We start from the raw sequence: 20,587 nt of genomic DNA, 5'->3' as shown, positions 1-20,587 counted from the left end.
GATTATAGATAAATGGGAGTTGGTATGCGAGGAGGGGACACACAGACTCTGGGTGTTTACCTTTTTACCCACCCACTGGCCACCCATCGCAATGCTAATCCCTGTGGCCAGTCTCCTACCCACAACCAGCCACTTCTCACTCAAAACATACCCTCCTGAGATCACTTTAAGCTAGTTCTATCACACTGTCACATTGTACAATGGCCTTTATAGGGCGACCATTGTTATCTCTCAATAGTCTTCCGAAAGATAATTGCTTCAAATCTGTTTTAAATAAGTTGCTATTTTAATAAAACATACCTTACACAAGTGTTGGCAGCCACTTGATTTTTAAGCAGTATGTGTGCAATGAATTCCTTCATAAAACAAGCATTGGCAAAGACAACAGTTTTGTCAATTTTATAGGCATTTACCAAGCACTGGTATCACATGCCCAGTTACACACACAGTTCGGCAACTGTTGCCATTTTATGGTTCGGTAATATCGTTAGGGAAGTGCTTGGCCGAAGCATATCCTTGCATATACACAAGTCAAAACGGTTGGCTGTGCCAGTGCTTGTCTACATTAGTCCACATGACGTGAAAGCCACACCTATATTAGTTTGTTGCACTTTGTTTCACTTGCCCCCATACTTGCTGGTTTCTGCAATCTCTCTTTTGACACTGGATCTTTCCCCTCCTACCTTAAGCACTCCTTTGTGCGCCCACTCCTGAAAAACCTTCTTCAGACCCTACCAACTACCGCCCTATTTCCATCACCCCCTTCCTGGGGAAGCTGCTGAAGTAGTTGGCATTGCCCCAACTCAAGTATCACACTGAACTTGTTGATGGTCTCCATGACCATCAATCTGGATTCCCAGCATCCAGAGGCACAGAAACTGCTCTTCTGAAGACCCATGAAGAACTGCTCGCATCTCTGGACTCCATCTCCCCTGCTGTCCTCATACTTCTCGATCTCTCCTCTGCCTTTGACACAGTCAACCATTCGATCCTCATACAAAGGCTCCACAATACCCTTTGTATCTCGGAACAGGCACTGGACTGGCTGACATCCTTTCTTACTGACCGCTGTTTCCAAGTCGTCCTGGGCACCTTCTCTCATACTTCCTTCTCCACCTGTGGTGTCCCCCAGAGTTCTATCCTCTCCCCTTGGCTCTTTAACATCTCCTTGCTCTGCTTGCATGCCTCATATCCTCTTCCTCCAACTTCCAGTGTTGCGCAGATGACACACAGCTCTTTTTCAAACTTCCTCCTGACTCTCTTTCACCATCCATCATACCTGACTGCCTATCTGCCATCGAGTCCTGGTGCACCTCAAACGTTTTCTGCCTCAACACCTGTAAAACTGAGATCCTTCCCAATGGGACCCCTGCTCCCTCCTTCTTCCCTTTACTTTGCCCTTCCTCATTGGTCTTTCCCCCTGCTCCTCCTTCTGTAGCCAGAAACCTTGGAGTCATTTTTGACTTCTCTCTCTCCTTCCTACCTAACACCCAGGACATTACCAAGAAGATCCACTTTCAGCTCTTCCTTATCAAAGGAATTCTCCCTTTTCCCCAGAGGCTCAATGTTACCCGAGCCCTGGTTCTCTCTAGGCTTGACTATTGCAATAGCCTCCTCCTGAATCCACCTTCTTCCTCTCTGTGACCCCTCCAGTTAATCCAGAATAGGGGAGTGAGATTTATCCTTTGTCTTAAGCTCAGGGACCGCATCTCTCTCCCCTAAAAAGTCTTCACTGGCTCCATGTTGCTGCACGGATTAAATTGAAAACCCTCTGCATCATCCACAAGGCTGTCTGAGCCCAGGGAAAGCATTTTCCTAAACAGAGGGTAGGTGATCGATCACTTTCTTCAGCTGGCTCCCTCCTATGGAACAGCTTCTGCCTGCCTCTGTGCCTTGAGCAGGACTTCCTTAAATTCCGGAAGCTCCTCAAGACTTTCCTCTTTACCTCCTCCTTCCCTTCTTCTCTTCTCTGCTAATCCCACAGTTGATGTCATTATGCATCCTCAGGGCCCCTGACCTCCCACACTCAATCGTTCCAGCTCCTGTCTACCCTCAGCACTTGCCCTGGCACACCCTCCACACTGGGGTTTCGCACTTACTCCTAACGTGGCCCTGGCAGTGTAGCACTCAACAACCCAAGCACTTGTGCTGTGTTCTTCTCACAACTTTATCCGCCATTAACTATCATGAGGATGGTAGCACCTTCAAAGATGGCTGCCCGACGTTCTATCCTGGCCATCCGAGCCCAGCCAGGCCCAGCCCACACTGCCTGAACCCCGATTGGCTGCAGCGTCCAACTTCTGCACCAATCGCTCGCCGGCAGGCGTAAGCCGGCCCATCCACTCCAAAGCCCAGGAACACAAGGCTAACTCCTTTCCTGAGCCTGTCATAAGCCGTCTACACCGTCCGCCATACCCTCTGGCCATCCGCAGCCAGGCCCGACACCTAAGTCAAGGTAACACTACAGCTACTTAAACTTCGCAGGACGTCCATTTGGGCATCCAGACCATTCGATTTACGAACCCTCGCTTCACAGCTAAATTTCTTTTCCACGCGCATACTCCCAACGTAAATGTGCGTTCCATGTATTGTTGCCATTGCGCTATGGTCATGCCCATGATCATCACTTAAGTATTTGCTAGCGTATACACCTATATTGAGCCATATGTAGATTGTTTTATGATATATGAGCTACAGCTTCCAGCTCTGCCCCTTATGTGCCCTGACGCAGTACTCAACCTATTTGCTAATATCCTGAGACTCTGGTCTACCATTCATTCATCATTGTAATGCACGACATAATGTACCACACAGCATGATGTTCTGCAATGGAGCACTGTGTGTTGTGACTATTGACATGCATGCCATTAGCTTGTCGCTTAGCCTATGGTTAAACCCAACTAGCTGAAAGATCCTGCTATCACTGCCCATCACAGATTATCGCCTGACTATAAACGTGGCAAGCCTAATAGATCCTAGCTTGTTCAAGCACGCGCGCATTTACACTGTGTACATCACTGAGGACAATATCACGACACGTACTCGCCCAATTGCTGTCCGGTGAACACCCTATGTGCATATCAGACAGGAACTAGCAGACATTACCTGTCAACCTCTCACATATAGCCCAACCTAGCAGCTAGGCTACCTCTCTCTCTACCACCGAACTACCTAACTGCATGTGTCTCCCACCCACCAACTAAGTGACAGCCTGAGTAATGACAAGTCTACTTAGCATCTACTGTATTATGCCTACTGCTACACTACATGCCACCAGTAATCAGGTCAGCCATACAAGGGCCTCCCTAGGTGGTCCAGTACCCTTCCCACTCCCTTCAACTGACACAATCACCAATACTCCTATCAACACTGATACAAAATACCAGGCAGTGCCAGCCTACGACTCCCAGCCTAACTCCACACATGACAGAAACAATAAACTACGAGCTAGACTTAACAAACTCCAAGAGATTCTGAGACAAAACCCCACATTGATAAGGTCTGTAATGTTCCCACTACCACCTCAGCCACCATGAACCTACAAATACCCAAATCCAAGACAAAATCCAGTGCTGAAAGTATTCCAAAGTCCACACTTCTTAAAGTAGGAACTAAGGATCAACCTAACAAGGGAGCACTTCTCAATGCTAGATCATTAGTCGCCCATGCCATCGACATAGCGGATTTAATTACTGAGGCAAACCTGGACTTCATTGCAATAACCGAGACCTGGCTACACAAGGCAGCAGACCCGTCACTCATGTTGGCCATCCCTAACGGCTATACCATATGCAGACAAGACCGAGAGGGCACCCGAGGAGGTGGAATTGCCATTATTTCCAAATCAAATCTATCACTAAGGTTAGCCCCCTCCTAAACCTATCTATCCTGTGAAGCCCTCGCCGCTAAACTCCTCATAAATAAGACTCAATCACTAACCATTCACCTAATCTACAGACCCCCAGGCCCCTTGGGACCTTTGAAGAGGATTTGCATATGCTACTATCTAACAATGCTAAAACGAACTCACAAGTGCTGGTACTAGGGAACTTCAACCTTGGATTTAACGTCCAAGAATACTAGACTGGGTCGATGACTCTAACTGTGCAGCAGCCATATCGTCTATCTCGCCCTTATCATGGACCGACCACTCACTAGTGTCCTTCAACCTTTTAACTTCCCGACCATCCCCCACAGCGATTCCCACAGCCCCACCATTCCTGACCAGAAATAAAAAGAACATGACTATAGACAAGGTCATACCTGCTATCCTCCCTACACTTAATGCATTACCTGATAATTCCGACCCAAGCACTCTCGTTCATGAGTACAATAAAATAATGACTGAGACTATGGACAAAATTGGCCCACTCAAAATGCGCACAAGTAAACCTAAAGCCCACTTAAATAAATGGTTTACACCGGAACTCAAGACCCTACGTCTAACCAAGAGAAAATGTGAATCTAATTGGAAACTTTGCCCAACCAATGAGAACAAGGCCACCCTGGCATCCATCTCACGCCAATACAAAAAGGAAGTCTGCCTGGCAAAGAGAAACTCCTATAACGATCGAATTGCCAACTCTAATTTAAGCATGAAGGAACTCTTCTCCGTATTGAAGGAACTTGAATCACCTATAGCCATACCAGACACTTGCACCAAGGACCAGACCTGGTGCACAGACATTCAACATGCCCTAGCTAACAAAATATATACCGTCCAAAATAAAACCCAACTAAAAAAAGACTCGCTCAATATCTCTAATTTGCCTTTACCACCATCCAATACTACCCATACTCCACCAACCAACGCCACCCATAATCCCCAAATTAGTAAATTTTCCTTCACCAAAACTACTACATTAGAGGTAGAGAAAATCATCCTAACCCTCAAGCCATCCAACTGCAAAGGTGACATTTGCCCAGCACAGTTAATAAAAGACGCTGCCTGAGATTTATCACCTTTTATCTCCAAACTTGTTAACGCGTCCTTCTCCACCGGCATCATCCCTGCCAACCTGAAACAATCTTGGGTGCTCCCGTTGCTCAAAAAGCAGACATTAGACCCTCTTATCCCCACTAATTACCGTCCAATTACCACGGTTCCATTCCTACTGAAGATTTTGGATAAAGTGGCCTACACGCAGATTCAAAACCACCTTGAACTGCATAAGTTACCAGGAGCTAGACAATCTGGCTTCCGCCCATTACATGGCACGGAAACTGCCCTTATTGACTTAAAGACCCAAATTGACGAACTGAGAGATCAAGGCAAGACAGCTCTCCTTCTCCTAGTGGATCTCTCAGCCGCCTTCGATCTTGTCGACCATAAGGTCCTTTGCAGACATCTGGACACTTCTGCTCATTTCTCCACCCAAGCCACCAGTTGGATAAAATCCTTTCTGAGTGAGAGAACTATGAGAGTTGTTTCCCCTTCAGCAGCAGCAGACCCCATACCTATCACTTGTGGAGTCCCTCAGGGATCCTGCGTCTCCCCGACTCTATACAATATCTTCACCAAACCCCTGTTCGATGATCTGGATAATCTAGGTATCACCTACACTAACTATGCTGATGATACACAGATTCTCTTCCCGCTTTCTGGGGATCATAGCAAAGACATGGAGTTGGTGAACAGAGTGTATCTTATCATTCAGGCATGGATGGCAACCCATGGCCTCTGCCTGAATGATGATAAGACAGAGCTGATCATTCTGGGCATACAAGCAAACATCAAACAACTGGGCCCGGACTACTCCGCCTTCAGTATTGATGGAAACATGATCAAAGTCTCGAGGGAAGTGAACACACTTGGTTTCTACCTCGACTCTACCATGTCTTTCACTAAACAGGTTAACTGCCTTGCCTCTACCACAGCCTACACCTGCAAACTGATAAGAGCAGGCACACCCTTCTTATCCAATGACAGTTGTCTAATCCTAGCCAGAGCCCTAATACTCTCCCGACTCGACTACTGTAATGCCCTCTATAGCGGTACTAACAAAGCCGTTACTCAAAGACTTCAAACATTACAAAATAATGCTCTCAGAGCTGCACTTGGCATAAAGAAAAGGGAGCATATCTCCTCTATTAGGCAGCAACATAAATGGCTCACTACCAACAATAAAATTAATCTAAAAATGGCCTCCTTAACTCATAAGGCTCTCAACAATGCTGCCCCTTGTTACATGACAGATAAAATAACAGGAAAAACGTCCAATAGACCCATAAGAGCTGCTAACTCTAACTGCCTGGTAGTACCCAGATTCAGACTTGCAAAAATTGGTGGTACCAGCTTCCCGGTGAGAGCTGCCAACCTGTGGAACGCCCTGCCACCCAACCTAAGAACTGACCAACCTTTCTCACAGTTCAGAAGGAATTTTATCAAACACATTAACGTTAACATAGCCTAAACACTGACCACTCCCTTGTACGCTCAACCTCTCTCTATTGTACACAGAGACCATCAGCGGCCCCTCTAGACCTATAACCGCTTTACACTGCATGTATACTTGTGCAAACTTCTGATCTCTGTTGCAACCACAGCTAACTTACTGTCAGCTTGTAAATTTACATATATGTAACCTTGTAAATGTTATTCTATTCATTACTGTAAATTGTATACATCGGAAATATTATTCATGTAACTATGTAAATGTACATACATGTAACCTTTGTAAATGTTATTCTATTAATTACTGTACATTTTATACATTGGAAATACTATTCATGTAACTATGTAAGCTTCGCATATACTTTTCTGCTGCGCCCGGTAACCTCTGGGTCTGGAGCGCATTATAAGTAAATAAACAAACAAACGAACAAACTTCATCTGTGGTTCACCCTTGAGCCCGAACTCCCCAGCAATTATACCCTCTTCCCTCTTCCTTGCTGTACTTTCACTTTCTGAATACTCACGAGGCATAGTAGGTTTATCCTTCCTTTCTTTTCCCACTGCTGCTCTTATTAGATATAGTGTTCTCTAATACATTTCACTCCCTTGTTCCCGCCCCTTGTGTTGTGGGCGCTTTGAAATGGTATTTTACTTGCTGTATAAGCGCCTAACAAGCAAACAATAAAAGAAAAAAATTACTCTGCCACAGAAATGGCTCAAAATTAAACTAACATCACAGATTATACAAAGTGATGTTTAATGGTCATGTAATGTTATGTTATGTTAACGGTACTTGTATAGCGCACCGTCACCAATGGATTTGGTCCCCAGGCGCTCTGGCGGATCTGTAAACGAGAAGGCTGGATGGGTTAGTAAGGTAAAGAGGGAGTAGGATAGTGAGAGGAGTGGTGTACTGTTGGCAGCCTCAACTCGGTAGACACCGGGTGCTGAGCTTGGGTGCGAGTATTGGATCGGTGTCAGTCCGCGTGTGGTGTTGGTGCGGCTTATGTGTTGTTGCAGTGTGGTGAAGTTCGTGCAGCTGGTTGTGCGAGAGATGGTTTTGTGAGTTTTTTAAGTATGCAGAAAGTTTGCGCTTAAGTTAGTGGGTTATGTGACATTTAACATGCAAGCATTCACAGTTCTAAGTGTAGCACTTGCTGATCTACTCTATTCTAAGTGTTTGTACATGCTAGCATTCACATTCCTGTCTAGATACCGCGCAGGCTAATGTTCTCAATTCTGAGTGTTTGTACATGCTAGCTAGCCTTCACAATCCTGTCTAGATACTGTGCAGGCTAATGTTCTCAATTCTAAGTGTTTGTACATGCCAGCCTTCACAATCCTGCCTAGATACAGCGCAGGCTAATGTTCTCAATTCTAAGTGTTTGTACCTGCTAGCCTTCACAATCCTGTCTCCTTATCAATTCTCACTCTGCATCTCCAACAGTCTGAATTCGCATGTTCTGAGCACAGCATGCATGCCCATCTGCCGCTTTTTCTGGTTGCTTGTGTATCTCCAACTAAAGGTTCTCGATCAGTGTTCAGATTAGTGAAATGAGCCAGACAGCCAGGGGAGTTGCTAGGTCTGGAAAAGACCCGGGGCTAAACTGATGTCGGAACTGTTGAGACTGGGGGCTAGCTAGTCTTTTGGCTGTAGCTCCTGAGATTCTATCCGGGGCTACAACCAAAAGATCAGGGGCTATAGCCCCCTCAGCCCCTCCCTAGCAACGCCCCTGCAGACAGCAGTAGAAGAAAATCATTACATGCATACATTAAATACGATCTTTGAAAGCAGGTTCCTTCTACCACCACAAGGTGGCAGCAGTTCCTAAACCAGTTTGGAAAGGTGACACTAAACTAGAGCGATATATTGCTTTTCAGTCCCTGGCTTTTAAAGGCGTGATTTCCGTTATTCTGCAATTGTCCGTTTAGCGTGACATAAATTGCCATTTACTTTTTCTAGACTTCTTGTCTTGGTTCCCAATTGTGTACATTATTCACTTTTTTTTAACACAGCAGGCCACCTTGCGCTCCGGTGTGATGTTGCCAAAGAAGAAGACGTTAACAGTGCCTTCAGCGAGATTGAGAACAAGTTAGGCCTGATTAACTATCTGGTCAATGCAGCTGGAATCAACAGGTGAGGCTTCACATTTGGTAAAACGTTTTCTTTTGTTTAATATAGTCTTTTGATCAGCGGTGTAACTTTGCAGAACGTGTGTGGGGGGGGGGGGGTGTTGGTGTGTACGGGACATGATATCTCAATGAAAGGGGCTCCTGCCAAATGAGTGGAACAAAATGGTGTGCCACAAACGTTAAGGGGGAGGGGTGGAGCAAACACCCTTGTCCCCCCACAAAAAAAATGCCCATGCTTTTGAATGGAATCTCTGCATGCACAATACATCCGAATTCTGCCCAATAATCTATTACCAGCATTTATGTCCACATAGGTCCGCACTGTTAGAGTGTCAGTCCACCGGATTAACCAAACAGCAGTTATTTCCAAGAAACCCAACATGCACTCTGAGCATGTTACATTATTGAAGTAGTCCCCATGTCTGCTGCACAGCAGAGGCTAGTACAGAGAAGTCTCAGATAGGAGCGTTGTCCAGGGTGACCTCCTGCTAGCGATTCCCCTCCCTGCTGGCACCCTTCTTGCTCTGCTTGCCATGTCGCGCCATTTGCCCACATCTCTTTAGGGCTCATTTTCGAGTTCCCGGTTCGTTGGAGGTGGGGAACTGTTACGTCTACACTCATTTGCACAGTAAAAGGGAAGGGCAGACGCTAGCGTACATGCTTGTACGGCTCCTTTTTGCATTCCATTGTGTAAACTGAGTAAACGCTGCTGGCCATGTACACATGACAGGCAGCTTTTACAATTACAATGGAGTCTGCCTGCCTTTTGCTGATGCAAAAAAGCTGCTAGACTCCATAGTTATCCACTGCATTTGCACCGGCATGAAAATCCATTTTATTTATTTATTTATTTTGAATTTGTAAAGCGCACTGCAGCCCTCTAGGCAACGAGGCGCTATAAGTATACTTAAGGAGGCTTGTTTGTGGGTTACAATATGCTGCCCACTGTGTGAAGCTTAACAATATGCAGTTGTTTATACTGTAGAGTTACTGAGTACAATGTTCTACAATACAGAGTATGTGGTATAACAGTCGTATGGACATTGTACACGAGGAATAATACATTAGACAAAGAGCCTTGTTTTTAGGGCCTTGCGGAAGGCGGCATGGGACTCGATAGATCTAATCTGGTCTGGGAGTTTGTTCCAGAGAGTGGCGCCCATAGTTGGGAAGCTAGAGCCTCCAGCGCGCACACTGCGTGTATGAGGTACTGTGATGCGGTTAGCATGTGCAGTTCTTGCGGGTCTGGCGGCTGTTTGTCTGGAGATCCTTTGCGTAAGGTATCTGGGGGCGAGGCCGTGGATACATTTGTGGGTAAGGGCTAGTGTTTTGAAGATGACCCTTTCCTTAATAGGTAGCCAATGGGCCTGTCTCCTGATCGTGGAAATGTGTTCCCTGCATGAAAGGCCAGTGGCAGCCCTTAGGGCGTTGTTCTGTGCTATCTGAAGTTTGGCCAGGTTCTTTTGAGATGTGCCAATAAAGAGGGCATTGCAGCAATCCAGTCTAGAGCCAATGAGGGCTCTAACTATGGTAATACAGTTCTGTTGGGTTAGGAATGGTCTGACAGCGTTAATCAGTTTGGCGTGGTACGCTGCAGAGGATGCGATGGCGTTGACCCGCCTGTCCATGGTGAGGTTTGGTTCAAGGTACACGACAAATGTTTTGATCGTTTGTGATACTGTGATAGGGATGTTGTCAATTGTGAAGGTGTGGTACTCTTTGGCAAGTTTGTTGAGCGTGAAGGGGGATCCTATAAGCAGGAGTTCCGTTTTGTCACTGTTTAAACATAGCCAATTGTCTGCCATCCAAGATTGTATGGTGGAGTAGATGAGGTTGAGGGTGTTGGAGTCAGCTATATAGTCTCCTGTTAGAGGTATGAGCACCTGGGTGTCATATGCATAATTGGTATATGAGATGCCCAGCGAGTCTAAGATTTTGAATAAGGTTCTGGTGAAAAGGTTATGCAGCGTAGGGGCTATGCATGAGCCCTGTGGGACTCCACATTTGATATGGCTCGGGGTGGCATTGGGCGATTCAGAAAAGACCTTCATTACTCTCTCTTGAAGGAAAGAGTTGATCCATTCGCAAGCCTTAGAAGAGAAGTTAGCCGTGGAGGTGAGATGGTGACATAAGGTTTTGTGCTCAACGAGGTCGAAGGCCGCGGTAATCACTGAGGTCTAGTAGCAGGAGGAGAGCAGGTTTGCCTGCATCCCTTAGGTCGTCTATTTGGTTTTTCAGATCTAGCAGTGCCGTTTCTGTGCCATGCCTGCACAAATGCTGTAATATTTGTATGGCTGGAGGAAGGGAGTTTTGGAAACGTAAATTGCGTTCCGCCCCTCCTCTCCGCCATACAAATGAAGGAAAATTAGCTGTGACCTGAATGTATGACATAAAAGGCTTACGTAAGACTTTCACGCTACTCGTTTTCATTATGAGGTCATAGGAAAATTTGCTGCTTTGCGTTTTTGGGAACAGCCCTTATTTGTATAAATAATTGATTCCAAACTCATCAGTTCCTGCACCACCTCCTTTACCCAGGATGTGGTGTCTACCCTGCAGGTTTGAGATTATTTTAGTATGATTGAGCCGGGATCACACATGTATCCGCGCTGTGTCCAAGTCACGCCACTATCACTGGACAGTTTTAGTTGGTTGAATTAAGGGTTTGAGAGAGCCCTGCTTAAAGTTAGCAATTAGTGGGGTTTATAATCGCCAGATTACTTACTGTTAAACTTTCTTTACTCTTGGGCCTACTTTTCCTCGTCCCAGGACTTAAACATGAAGGCCATCCACCTTCCCCTCCAGCCGTTCCAAAAATTCCTATACCTTCAAACCTTTAGCCCCTCCCCTCCGCTCTCGCTATAAAGAGACTCCATGTACCCAACATCCTCTTGGAAGATACCCAAGAGGGTGAATCCAGTTACATGGGGTGGGAGAGATAGGGGTAAGTACTTGAACAAGGAAGAGTAACTTCAGGAGTAATGGTGATTACCAGTAAGTAATTTGGCCAGTACCTCCATGTCCCCTTTTCCTCATCTTATTCCTTACACATGAAGTATACCTGCTACTTTGTGATTTGTTCAAACTAACCATGTCACACCGAAATACTGCACACCCAGTGACCTACTTTATTGCCTGAGTGAAGACTGGGCAAACTGCTGGTCAGCGTGACACAGCAAATGCAGACGATGATAGTTCACACAAGTCAAAGGAGTTGCCCAAGTTGCTGCAGAATCAATCTCCTGGATAGATGCTTCTCTAGCCTCTACACAAAAAGCCACCACCCCTAATTGACCCTCCTTGGGCCCCTTGAGGACACTGCATCTCCAGGATCTCATTTGCCATTGCAATAGCCTCCTTTCACCAATGGCTGATCATGCAGCTGATGCTTTTTACCCTCTAACTGATGCCCCAAAAGTAAAGAAACTGGAGTTGACTGCCAAGCTTTTGTGCCTGCTACATACTGTGAGAAACCTGAGGGTATTCTCCCAAGTAGACCTCGGGAGTCCCTTATTCAGGTGTTCAGGGAAGGGTTGGGGCTCTCAGATCCCAACCCTGGGGGTAGACGAGTGAGGGAGGATCACCTGGATAGGGGAACCCGGGGTTATGCTCGGGGGAATGCCCCAAGTGAGACGCTGTATTACATCAAGGGAGAAGACGAGGAGTACGAAGCCCCTGAGGCTTTTGTGGGCTGTTTCAGATCAACCACCTTTCCGCCTAATGAATCTCCCTTACCAGATGCCACCAACCCCTTTGCCTGTGGTAAACCCATTAGGAATTCAAACCCCAATGCCGTTGGAAACTACATCTCCCAGGATCCCTGTTTTCCTGTCGCCCACTCGAGTACTCCCAGTCATTCTCCTCCATGTTCCTCTGATTATTATTTCCTGAACTCCCAGTCTACTTTGACACAACACTACCATTTCCACAATCCCCCTTATTCATTTCACAAACCCAACCAAACTCAACACAAACGCTTTCTTACACTGAAAGACAACGGACTAATCCCAGAGCCGTTTACCTGACATGTCCCGACACAAGGGTCTGGCAGAGTCAGGCAATTGACAATAACTACGCATACTTGACGGCTCTTTCTCTTCCCCACAGACGGAGCATGAAAACACACATTGAGCAAGGCAGACCGCACGACGAGTCAGCTATTCCAGGACGGCAGTTTAAGAGGAGGAGGAAGGCGGCTAGAACCGAAAGGACCACAAGGAGCCCTTGTCCTTTTTGACCTAGTCCTGCAAAGCCTCTCGGGGAATAACAGCCAGCATGTGCTGTAGCAGATGTCAACCATGCACAGAGCCCTCCTACACTGATAAGCAAGGCAGGGAGAAAAGCTTGCTACTGTGGTCTCGTCCTTGATTCCAGAGACAGGAAACGCCAAACGGTTCATCACAGCCAGTGAGTCGGAGGGAGAACTGATAGTAAAGTGAACTATGTTGAGCAAAGGTTGCAAATGGCAACATAAGGTGAATTAAAGAAAAAAGACTGTGTGCATTACAGAACTGTTAAAAACACAGGGAAAGACCAGCTGCAGAGTGGTCCGGCGCCACATGGGCGTTCAATCGAAAGACTTTGCTTGGTAACCTTTTGCTAAACTACAAATACCAGAGGGGCCTAGGAGAGCCCGTCGTAAGAGGTCAAATTGGTCATACAAAGGTCGAGTAAAAAACCCTTGAACAGTCGAAAGTCTTTGACCCCCCAACCAAATGGAAAGCTTGACTGGGGGCTCTACAAGAAAGCCTGACTGGGGCTCTACAAGAAAGCCTGACTGGGGGCTCTACAAGAAAGCCTGACTGCCTGCTCTACAAGAAAGCCTGACTGGGGGCTCTACAAGAAAGCCTGACTGGGGGCTCTACAAGAAAGCCTGACTAGGGGCCTTAAAGGAAAGCCTGGCTAGGGGCCTTAAAGGAAAGCCTGACTGGGGCTAAAATCCGGACTTGAGTAAAGTGAATAAAAGCTAAGACAAATGTGAACCCGACTGAGAGATGTGTAACGCTCACCTGATTCTCGCGGAGGCGCCGGTCTTGACTGGGCGACTACCGTATCTTCAAAGGTGATGTGCAGCACCCGGTTGGCTCTTTGGGCTGGACCTCTGTGCCCTGTATGCCTGACGTGTAGAGTAAGATGTCTGCAGATAGAAAATATGGGGGTTAATGAACTGGGGTTATTGGGGTGTCCCTATCTCTTTCCTCTTCTCCTCTCCTGTAGACCCCCAAAGGTTAACGCTCTCACCTTAGGTAAGTGAATGCCGAGCTCTCCATCTGCCTCGGGGCAGGGTGCTGTAACCAGTTTCCTCACTGGATAGGTAGCGCAGGCCTCTTGACTTCAGAGGACTGCTGTCCGTCGTTTACTGCACGAACGGTAAGTTTCGAGTAACTCAAATGTCTTTAAAGTCTTTAATAATGATGTCTCTTGTTTTGCAGGGTTCCGGCGATGGCGGATGACGGGCTGAAGTGAGTTGAAGATGGAGCCCGTGTGAGGAATAGAAGCGCCTGGAAGCACGTAAGTAAGCGCTTGTTGCCAGCTTCACGATGCGCTCTAACTGTCTTTTTATTTTGCAGGTACAAGTTCGGAGCGGCTGCAGGGTGCCGGAATACCCACTGGATTAGATGTGGAAAGGAGTATTGGCACGTGAGTATTAAAGTTCCCCAATGTCTTTAAACGCACCTTGTTTTGTCTTTCAGATGCGGGATGCAGCGCCGACGGCCTCCGGAGCGTGCGAAGAGTTGGTAAGCTTTTGTCTTTCAGATGCCGGAATGCAGTGTGAAGACCTCCGGAGCACTCGAAGAGTAGGTAAGCCTTTGCCTTTCAGATGCCGGAATGCTAACCTGTTCTTTCTTGTCTTTATAGGTGTTGCTGAAGACTGGATTCAGGTTGGTAAGCCTTTTCCTTTCAGATGCCGGAATGCTAACCTGTTCTTTCTTGTCTTTATAGGTGTTGCTGAAGACTGGAGTCAGGATGGTAAGCCTTTTTCCTTAGGCCCAGGACCGGATGCAGAAGACACGATGAGCGTTCTGCTGCAGAGGGTGCAGAATAACGCAAAGCAAGATTCATCCACCGGGTGTGGTTTAAATAGCCTCCTGTAGTGCTTAGGTGTCTCCTTCCACAGCCACGCCTAGGTAAGAAAAGAGTTCCTGGTAAGAAAAGAGTTCCTGCCTTCCAGAAGAGTTCTAGTGTTCTGAATCTAGGGAGTGGCTCCAGCCCCACCCAACAGGAAAAGTAGTTCCAAACAGAAGAGGATCAGAGGCTCAACTGGCAGGCAAGTAAGCAGCATGGTCTGCTGCAGGTAAGTCCACCCAAGCATTATGAGCCCGGCGCTTCCAGCGCTGGGACTGGGCATATTTATGAGCCTGGTGCCACTGGCGCCAGGTCTTGGTCCAAAAGGTCCCAATTGGGACTGGTTGGCACTCGGAACCTGGGTTATGGATCTGCTTCCAAGGGAGTTGGGAAAACCCTGACCTTTTGGAAGCAGAGATCATGACAGTACCCCCCCTCAAGGCCCCTCCCAAACCGGGCTTCTCCGGGGGTTTTGGCTTGTCAGGAAATGTTCGGTGAAATCTTTTGATTAGGCGAGGAGCGTGGACATATTCAGCAGGTTCCCAGGATCTCTCTTGGGGGCCGTAGCCTTTCCAGTCAATTAGGTAGAATAGTTTAGATTTGGAGATCTTGGAGTCCAGAATGCTTTTGACTTCAAACTCGAGTTCTCCATCAACTAGGATAGGTTTTGGAGATTTGGTTAGTCGGGTTTGAGGTTGCACGGGTTTTAATAGAGAGACGTGGAAGACCGGATGTATCTTCATGTGCGGGGGCAAGTCCAACTTGACCGCTACTGGATTTACTATGGTCGTGATGGAATAGGGACCAAGGTATCTTGGGTTGAATGTGCGTGGCCCTTTTAGAGATAAATATTTAGTGGATAACCAGACTTGATCCCCTACTTGATAGTGAGGGGCTTCCTTCCGATGTTGATCTGCTCCTTTCTTGTATTGTTCTTTAGCCCTTTGAAGGTGAGAACCAGCTTCCTTAAAGGCTTGGGTGATTGTAGAATGCAGGTAGTCTACTGCTGGTGTTTCAAGATCTTGGAGGGGATCCAACTCCGAGGTTCGAGGGTGACTGCCGTACAAAAGAAAAAACAGGGTTTTCCCAGTTCCCGAATGGACAGAGTTATTGTAGGCATATTCAGCTATCCAAAGGATATCTTTCCAAGTTTTTTCAGTTTGTTGCAGCATGCAGCGTAAATACTGTTCCAGAGTTTGATGGTCCTCTCGGTTTGTCCATCGGTCTGAGGGTGGTGACTGGTCGATAGTCTCACATCAATTTGAGCCGACCGACAGCAACTTCGCCAAAAATGAGAAATAAATTGACTACCTCGATCCGAAATTAGAACCGAAGGAAAACCGTGCAGTCGGACGATGTTTTCGAGAAATTCTCGGGCCAGAGTTGCTGCTGTTGGCAAGCCTTTGAGCGGAATGAAATGCGCCATCTTGGAGAATAAGTCCACGATTACTAGAATCGTATTGTATCCGGAGCATGGAGTTAGATCGGTGATGAAGTCCATAGAAAGCGTATGCCAAGGGCGAGGTGGGATATCAATAGGGCGTAAGAGGCCTGCTGGTCTTTCCTTTTGACTCTTGTTTTGGGCGCATACTCCACAGGACATTATAAAGTCTCTGATATCTTTTTTCCAAGACGGCCACCAGAAGTAGCGCTTGATCTTTTCTGAGGTCTTGGCTATACCAGGATGACCTTCCATTAAAGAGTCGTGATAACAAGAGATTACTTTTTTCTGTAAATCTGTGCTGGGTAGGTATAATCGTTCTTGGAAATACAATAAGTTGTCCTTTACTGCAAAGTCCTTTCCCTGCAGATGCCAATTCTGTATGTCTGCTGGAGTTACAAGTTGCCTGGCTTTATCCTTAACTTCCTCTATGGATTCTGTGGCGATTACACCCAGAATTCTTTGTTCGGGAATGATTGGTACAGGTTTTGGGTTAATCAAGTGTTCTTCCACTCCCATCCGAGAAAGAGCATCAGCTTTACCGTTCTTTGTACCAGGTCGATAGGTAATTATGAAGTCAAACTCGGCAAAGAATAATGCCCAACGGAGTTGTCTAGAGGATTGGGCTTTTGCGGTTTTCAAATATTGCAGGTTTCGGTGATCCGTAATCACAGTAACGGTGTGTCGGGCCCCCAGCAGATAATGCCGCCAAGCCTTAAAGGCAGACTTGATAGCCAGAAGTTCCTTGTCAGTAATCGTGTAATTGATTTCCGGAGGCGAGAATTTGCAGGACCAAAATGCCACGGGATGCAACTGATTGGTTACCGGGTCCTTTTGTGATAGAACTGCCCCCATGGCAAGGCTTGAAGCATCAGTTTCCACGATGTAGGGGAGTTCGGGGCGAGGGTGTTTTAAGATTGGTGCAGAGATAAATTTAGTCTTCAAATCCTGGAAAGCTTGTTCCGCCTCGGTAGACCATTCAAAACGTTTGTTTTTCTTTAACAAGGCAGTGATGGGCTGGACTATTCGAGAGAACTCGGGGATAAACCTGCGGTAAAAGTTAGCGAAGCCTAACATGCTTTGCACACCTTTTACGGAGGATGGTGATGGCCATTTGAGAACTGCATCGACCTTTTTTGAATCCATACGCACTCCGCCAGGTGATAATATGAATCCCAAGAATTCAACTTCAGTCACATTGAAAACACATTTTTCCAACTTAGCGAAAAGTTTGTGTTGACGCAATCTTTCGACGACCATTTTCACGTGTTTCCGATGTTCAGATTCCGATGAAGAATAAACGAGAATGTCGTCAATGTAAACAACAACACACACATCTATGAGTTCTCTGAGGACATCGTTCATAAAATATTGAAAGGCGGCCGGGGCATTGCAAAGTCCGAAGGGCATGACCTGATATTCAAATAGCCCATACTTGGTGCGGAAGGCCGTCTTCCATTCATCGCCCTCTTTTACTCGTACCAAGTGGTAAGCTCCTCTAAGATCCAGCTTTGTATATATGCATGCTTTTCTGACTTGGTCCAGGAGTTCAGGGATCAAAGGTAACGGATATCTATTCTTAACGGTGATCTGGTTCAGGGAGCGATAATCGATACAAGTTCTAAGGTCTCCTTCCTTTTTTGGAACGAAGAACAAAGCTGAAGAAGCAGGGGACTTGGAAGGACGAATAAACCCATTTGCCAGGTATTGATCCAGGTATTGTCGAAGGTGAAGGTTCTCAGGCTCGGTGAGGGCATAAATTCTACTACAAGGAGGAGTAGATCCAGGTATCAGGTCTATCTGGCAGTCATAAGACCTATGAGGAGGTAGAGAGTTAGCCTGCTCCTTCCGGAAAACATCTTGGTATTCTAGGTATTCGGGAGGTAACTGGAGAGTCTCTGAAGAAATTGCTGCCAGTGCAACACCAGGTGGAGGGTGACAAGTAGAGACACATTCTGGAAACTGGACCGTTCTTGCTCGCCAATCGATCAGAGGATTGTGTTTCTCTAACCAAGGTATTCCTAGAATAATCTGGAACTGCGGGGCCTTGATCACATCGAACACGATCTTCTCATGGTGTCCATCTTGACTTACTAGCGTCACCTCTTGAGTGGTATGTGTTACTGGCTCGGAGGCTATCTCCGTACCATCCACCGTAGTAATGACGTCCTTTACAGCCTTGGGACAAAGAGTTAGATTCATCCTCAAAACCATTTCATGATCCACATAATTGCCGATGGCACCGCTGTCGACGTAAGCTTCAATTGCATGTAATCGATCCGGATTATCAGGGCTAATGAGGACCATAGGTATCACGAAATGCGAGGTCACGGAACTGGTTTTCACGCTCGGCAAGAGGACCTCTATTCTTGTCGGGCGAGGTCGTTTCCCTGCTCAGAGTTTGTAACTGTGGTAACTGCAGCTCCTACTGCCTTCTTGGCAGGTTTCACCTGACAGTCTCGAAGAAAGTGCCCTGAGTTTCCGCAATATAGGCATAATTGCAACTGTTTTCTCCTTTCCCGCTCCCTTTGTGTTAGAGGGCCTTTCAGACCCCCTATTTGCATGGGTTCCCCGGAGTCTACTCCTTTGGAAGGAGTTGGCGGTTTGGAAAATACTCGAGCCTCAAACTTGGAACGATCGGCCTTCCTGTTCTGCAATCTGTGATCTATTTGAACGACCAAGTCTATATAATCCGAACAGTCTTGTGGGGGATTCACTACTTGGGCTAAAACGTCTTTGAGCTCTCCACGTAGACCTCTATAAAACAGCGTAATCCTTTTGTCCTCAGGCCATTGAGTTTCCACTATTAGTCTATTGAAAGATGCAATATAAGCCAAAAGGTCTTGATTACCCTGTCGCAACGAAAGAAGCTCATTGTCCAAGGCCTGCCCCTGTGCATGTCTTGCGAACAGTTTTTCCATACTAAGCTGAAAGGCTTGAAAATCATGGAGAATCGGATCATCTTGATTAACTAGAGGGATCGACCAGTCTGCCGCATTGCCACTAAGGTACGAAAGTACAAAAGCTACTTTAGCTTGATCAGTTGGAAAGGCTGCTGGCCGGCATAAGAAGTGCAACCGGCACTGATTGAAAAATACCGCAAACCTCTTTGGGTCACCAGAAAATCGTTCGGGCGGAGCCAGAGGTACATTCCCAGGTAGGTTGATCTGCACTGGATTCATAGAGGATGTTGAAGGAAGATTTGCCCCTGATGCGGGTAGCGAGGTCTGTCCGGCTTGTGACTCTAGCAATTGTCTAGCAAGATCATCTGTTCTCTCCTTGGAAATAATTAGTTCCCTTCTTAGAGCATTCGTTTCCTGACGAGCTGCATGCACTTCTGCCCTTAGTTCCCCAAGTAACCGGGCTAGGTGGTCAGTATCCGAGGTTTCCATAGCGCCTGGGCGAGAGTTTTGCGGTAGGCTTTGCGTTCTGTAACGCTCACCTGATTCTCGCAGAGGCGCCGGTCTTGACTGGGCGACTACCGTATCTTCAAAGGTGATGTGCAGCACCCGGTTGGCTCTTTGGGCTGGACCTCTGTGCACTGTATGCCTGACGTGTAGAGTAAGATGTCTGCAGATAGAAAATATGGGGGTTAATGAACTGGGGTTATTGGGGTGTCCCTATCTCTTTCCTCTTCTCCTCTCCTGTAGACCCCCAAAGGTTAACGCTCTCACCTTAGGTAAGTGAATGCCGAGCTCTCCATCTGCCTCGGGGCAGGGTGCTGTAACCAGTTTCCTCACTGGATAGGTAGCGCAGGCCTCTTGACTTCAGAGGACTGCTGTCCGTCGTTTACTGCACGAACGGTAAGTTTCGAGTAACTCAAATGTCTTTAAAGTCTTTAATAATGATGTCTCTTGTTTTGCAGGGTTCCGGCGATGGCGGATGACGGGCTGAAGTGAGTTGAAGATGGAGCCCGTGTGAGGAATAGAAGCGCCTGGAAGCACGTAAGTAAGCTCTTGTTGCCAGCTTCACGATGCGCTCTAACTGTCTTTTTATTTTGCAGGTACAAGTTCGGAGCGGCTGCAGGGTGCCGGAATACCCACTGGATTAGATGTGGAAAGGAGTATTGGCACGTGAGTATTAAAGTTCCCCAATGTCTTTAAACGCACCTTGTTTTGTCTTTCAGATGCGGGATGCAGCGCCGACGGCCTCCGGAGCGTGCGAAGAGTTGGTAAGCTTTTGTCTTTCAGATGCCGGAATGCAGTGTGAAGACCTCCGGAGCACACGAAGAGTAGGTAAGCCTTTGCCTTTCAGATGCCGGAATGCTAACCTGTTCTTTCTTGTCTTTATAGGTGTTGCTGAAGACTGGATTCAGGATGGTAAGCCTTTTCCTTTCAGATGCCGGAATGCTAACCTGTTCTTTCTTGTCTTTATAGGTGTTGCTGAAGACTGGAGTCAGGATGGTAAGCCTTTTTCCTTAGGCCCAGGACCGGATGCAGAAGACACGATGAGCGTTCTGCTGCAGAAGGTGCAGAATAACGCAAAGCAAGATTCATCCACCGGGTGTGGTTTAAATAGCCTCCTGTAGTGCTTAGGTGTCTCCTTCCACAGGC

At 46.9% G+C, this 20,587-nt stretch overlaps 1 protein-coding gene across 2 annotated transcripts in view; it reads left to right on the top strand.

The window, feature by feature from the left end:
* Window positions 1-20,587, top strand: part of CBR4 (carbonyl reductase 4) — a 287,767-nt gene that overhangs the window by 71,680 nt on the left and 195,500 nt on the right. Inside the window, exon 3 of one of the 2 annotated variants that reach the window (XM_069631392.1) lies at window positions 8,414-8,531. In XM_069631392.1, coding sequence (XP_069487493.1) covers window positions 8,414-8,531 — 118 coding nt within the window. Of the gene's footprint in view, window positions 1-8,410; window positions 8,532-20,587 lie in introns of both variants that reach the window. The other variant, XM_069631391.1, reaches the window with a different exon arrangement.

The sequence above is a fragment of the Ambystoma mexicanum genome, chromosome 6q (genome assembly GCF_040938575.1).
Source record: "Ambystoma mexicanum isolate Mex_15411 chromosome 6q, UKY_AmexF1_1, whole genome shotgun sequence".
Taxonomy (NCBI): domain Eukaryota; kingdom Metazoa; phylum Chordata; class Amphibia; order Caudata; family Ambystomatidae; genus Ambystoma; species Ambystoma mexicanum.
Note: the sequence above shows the minus strand (reverse complement) of the source record. Positions and strands in the feature narration are given on the sequence as shown.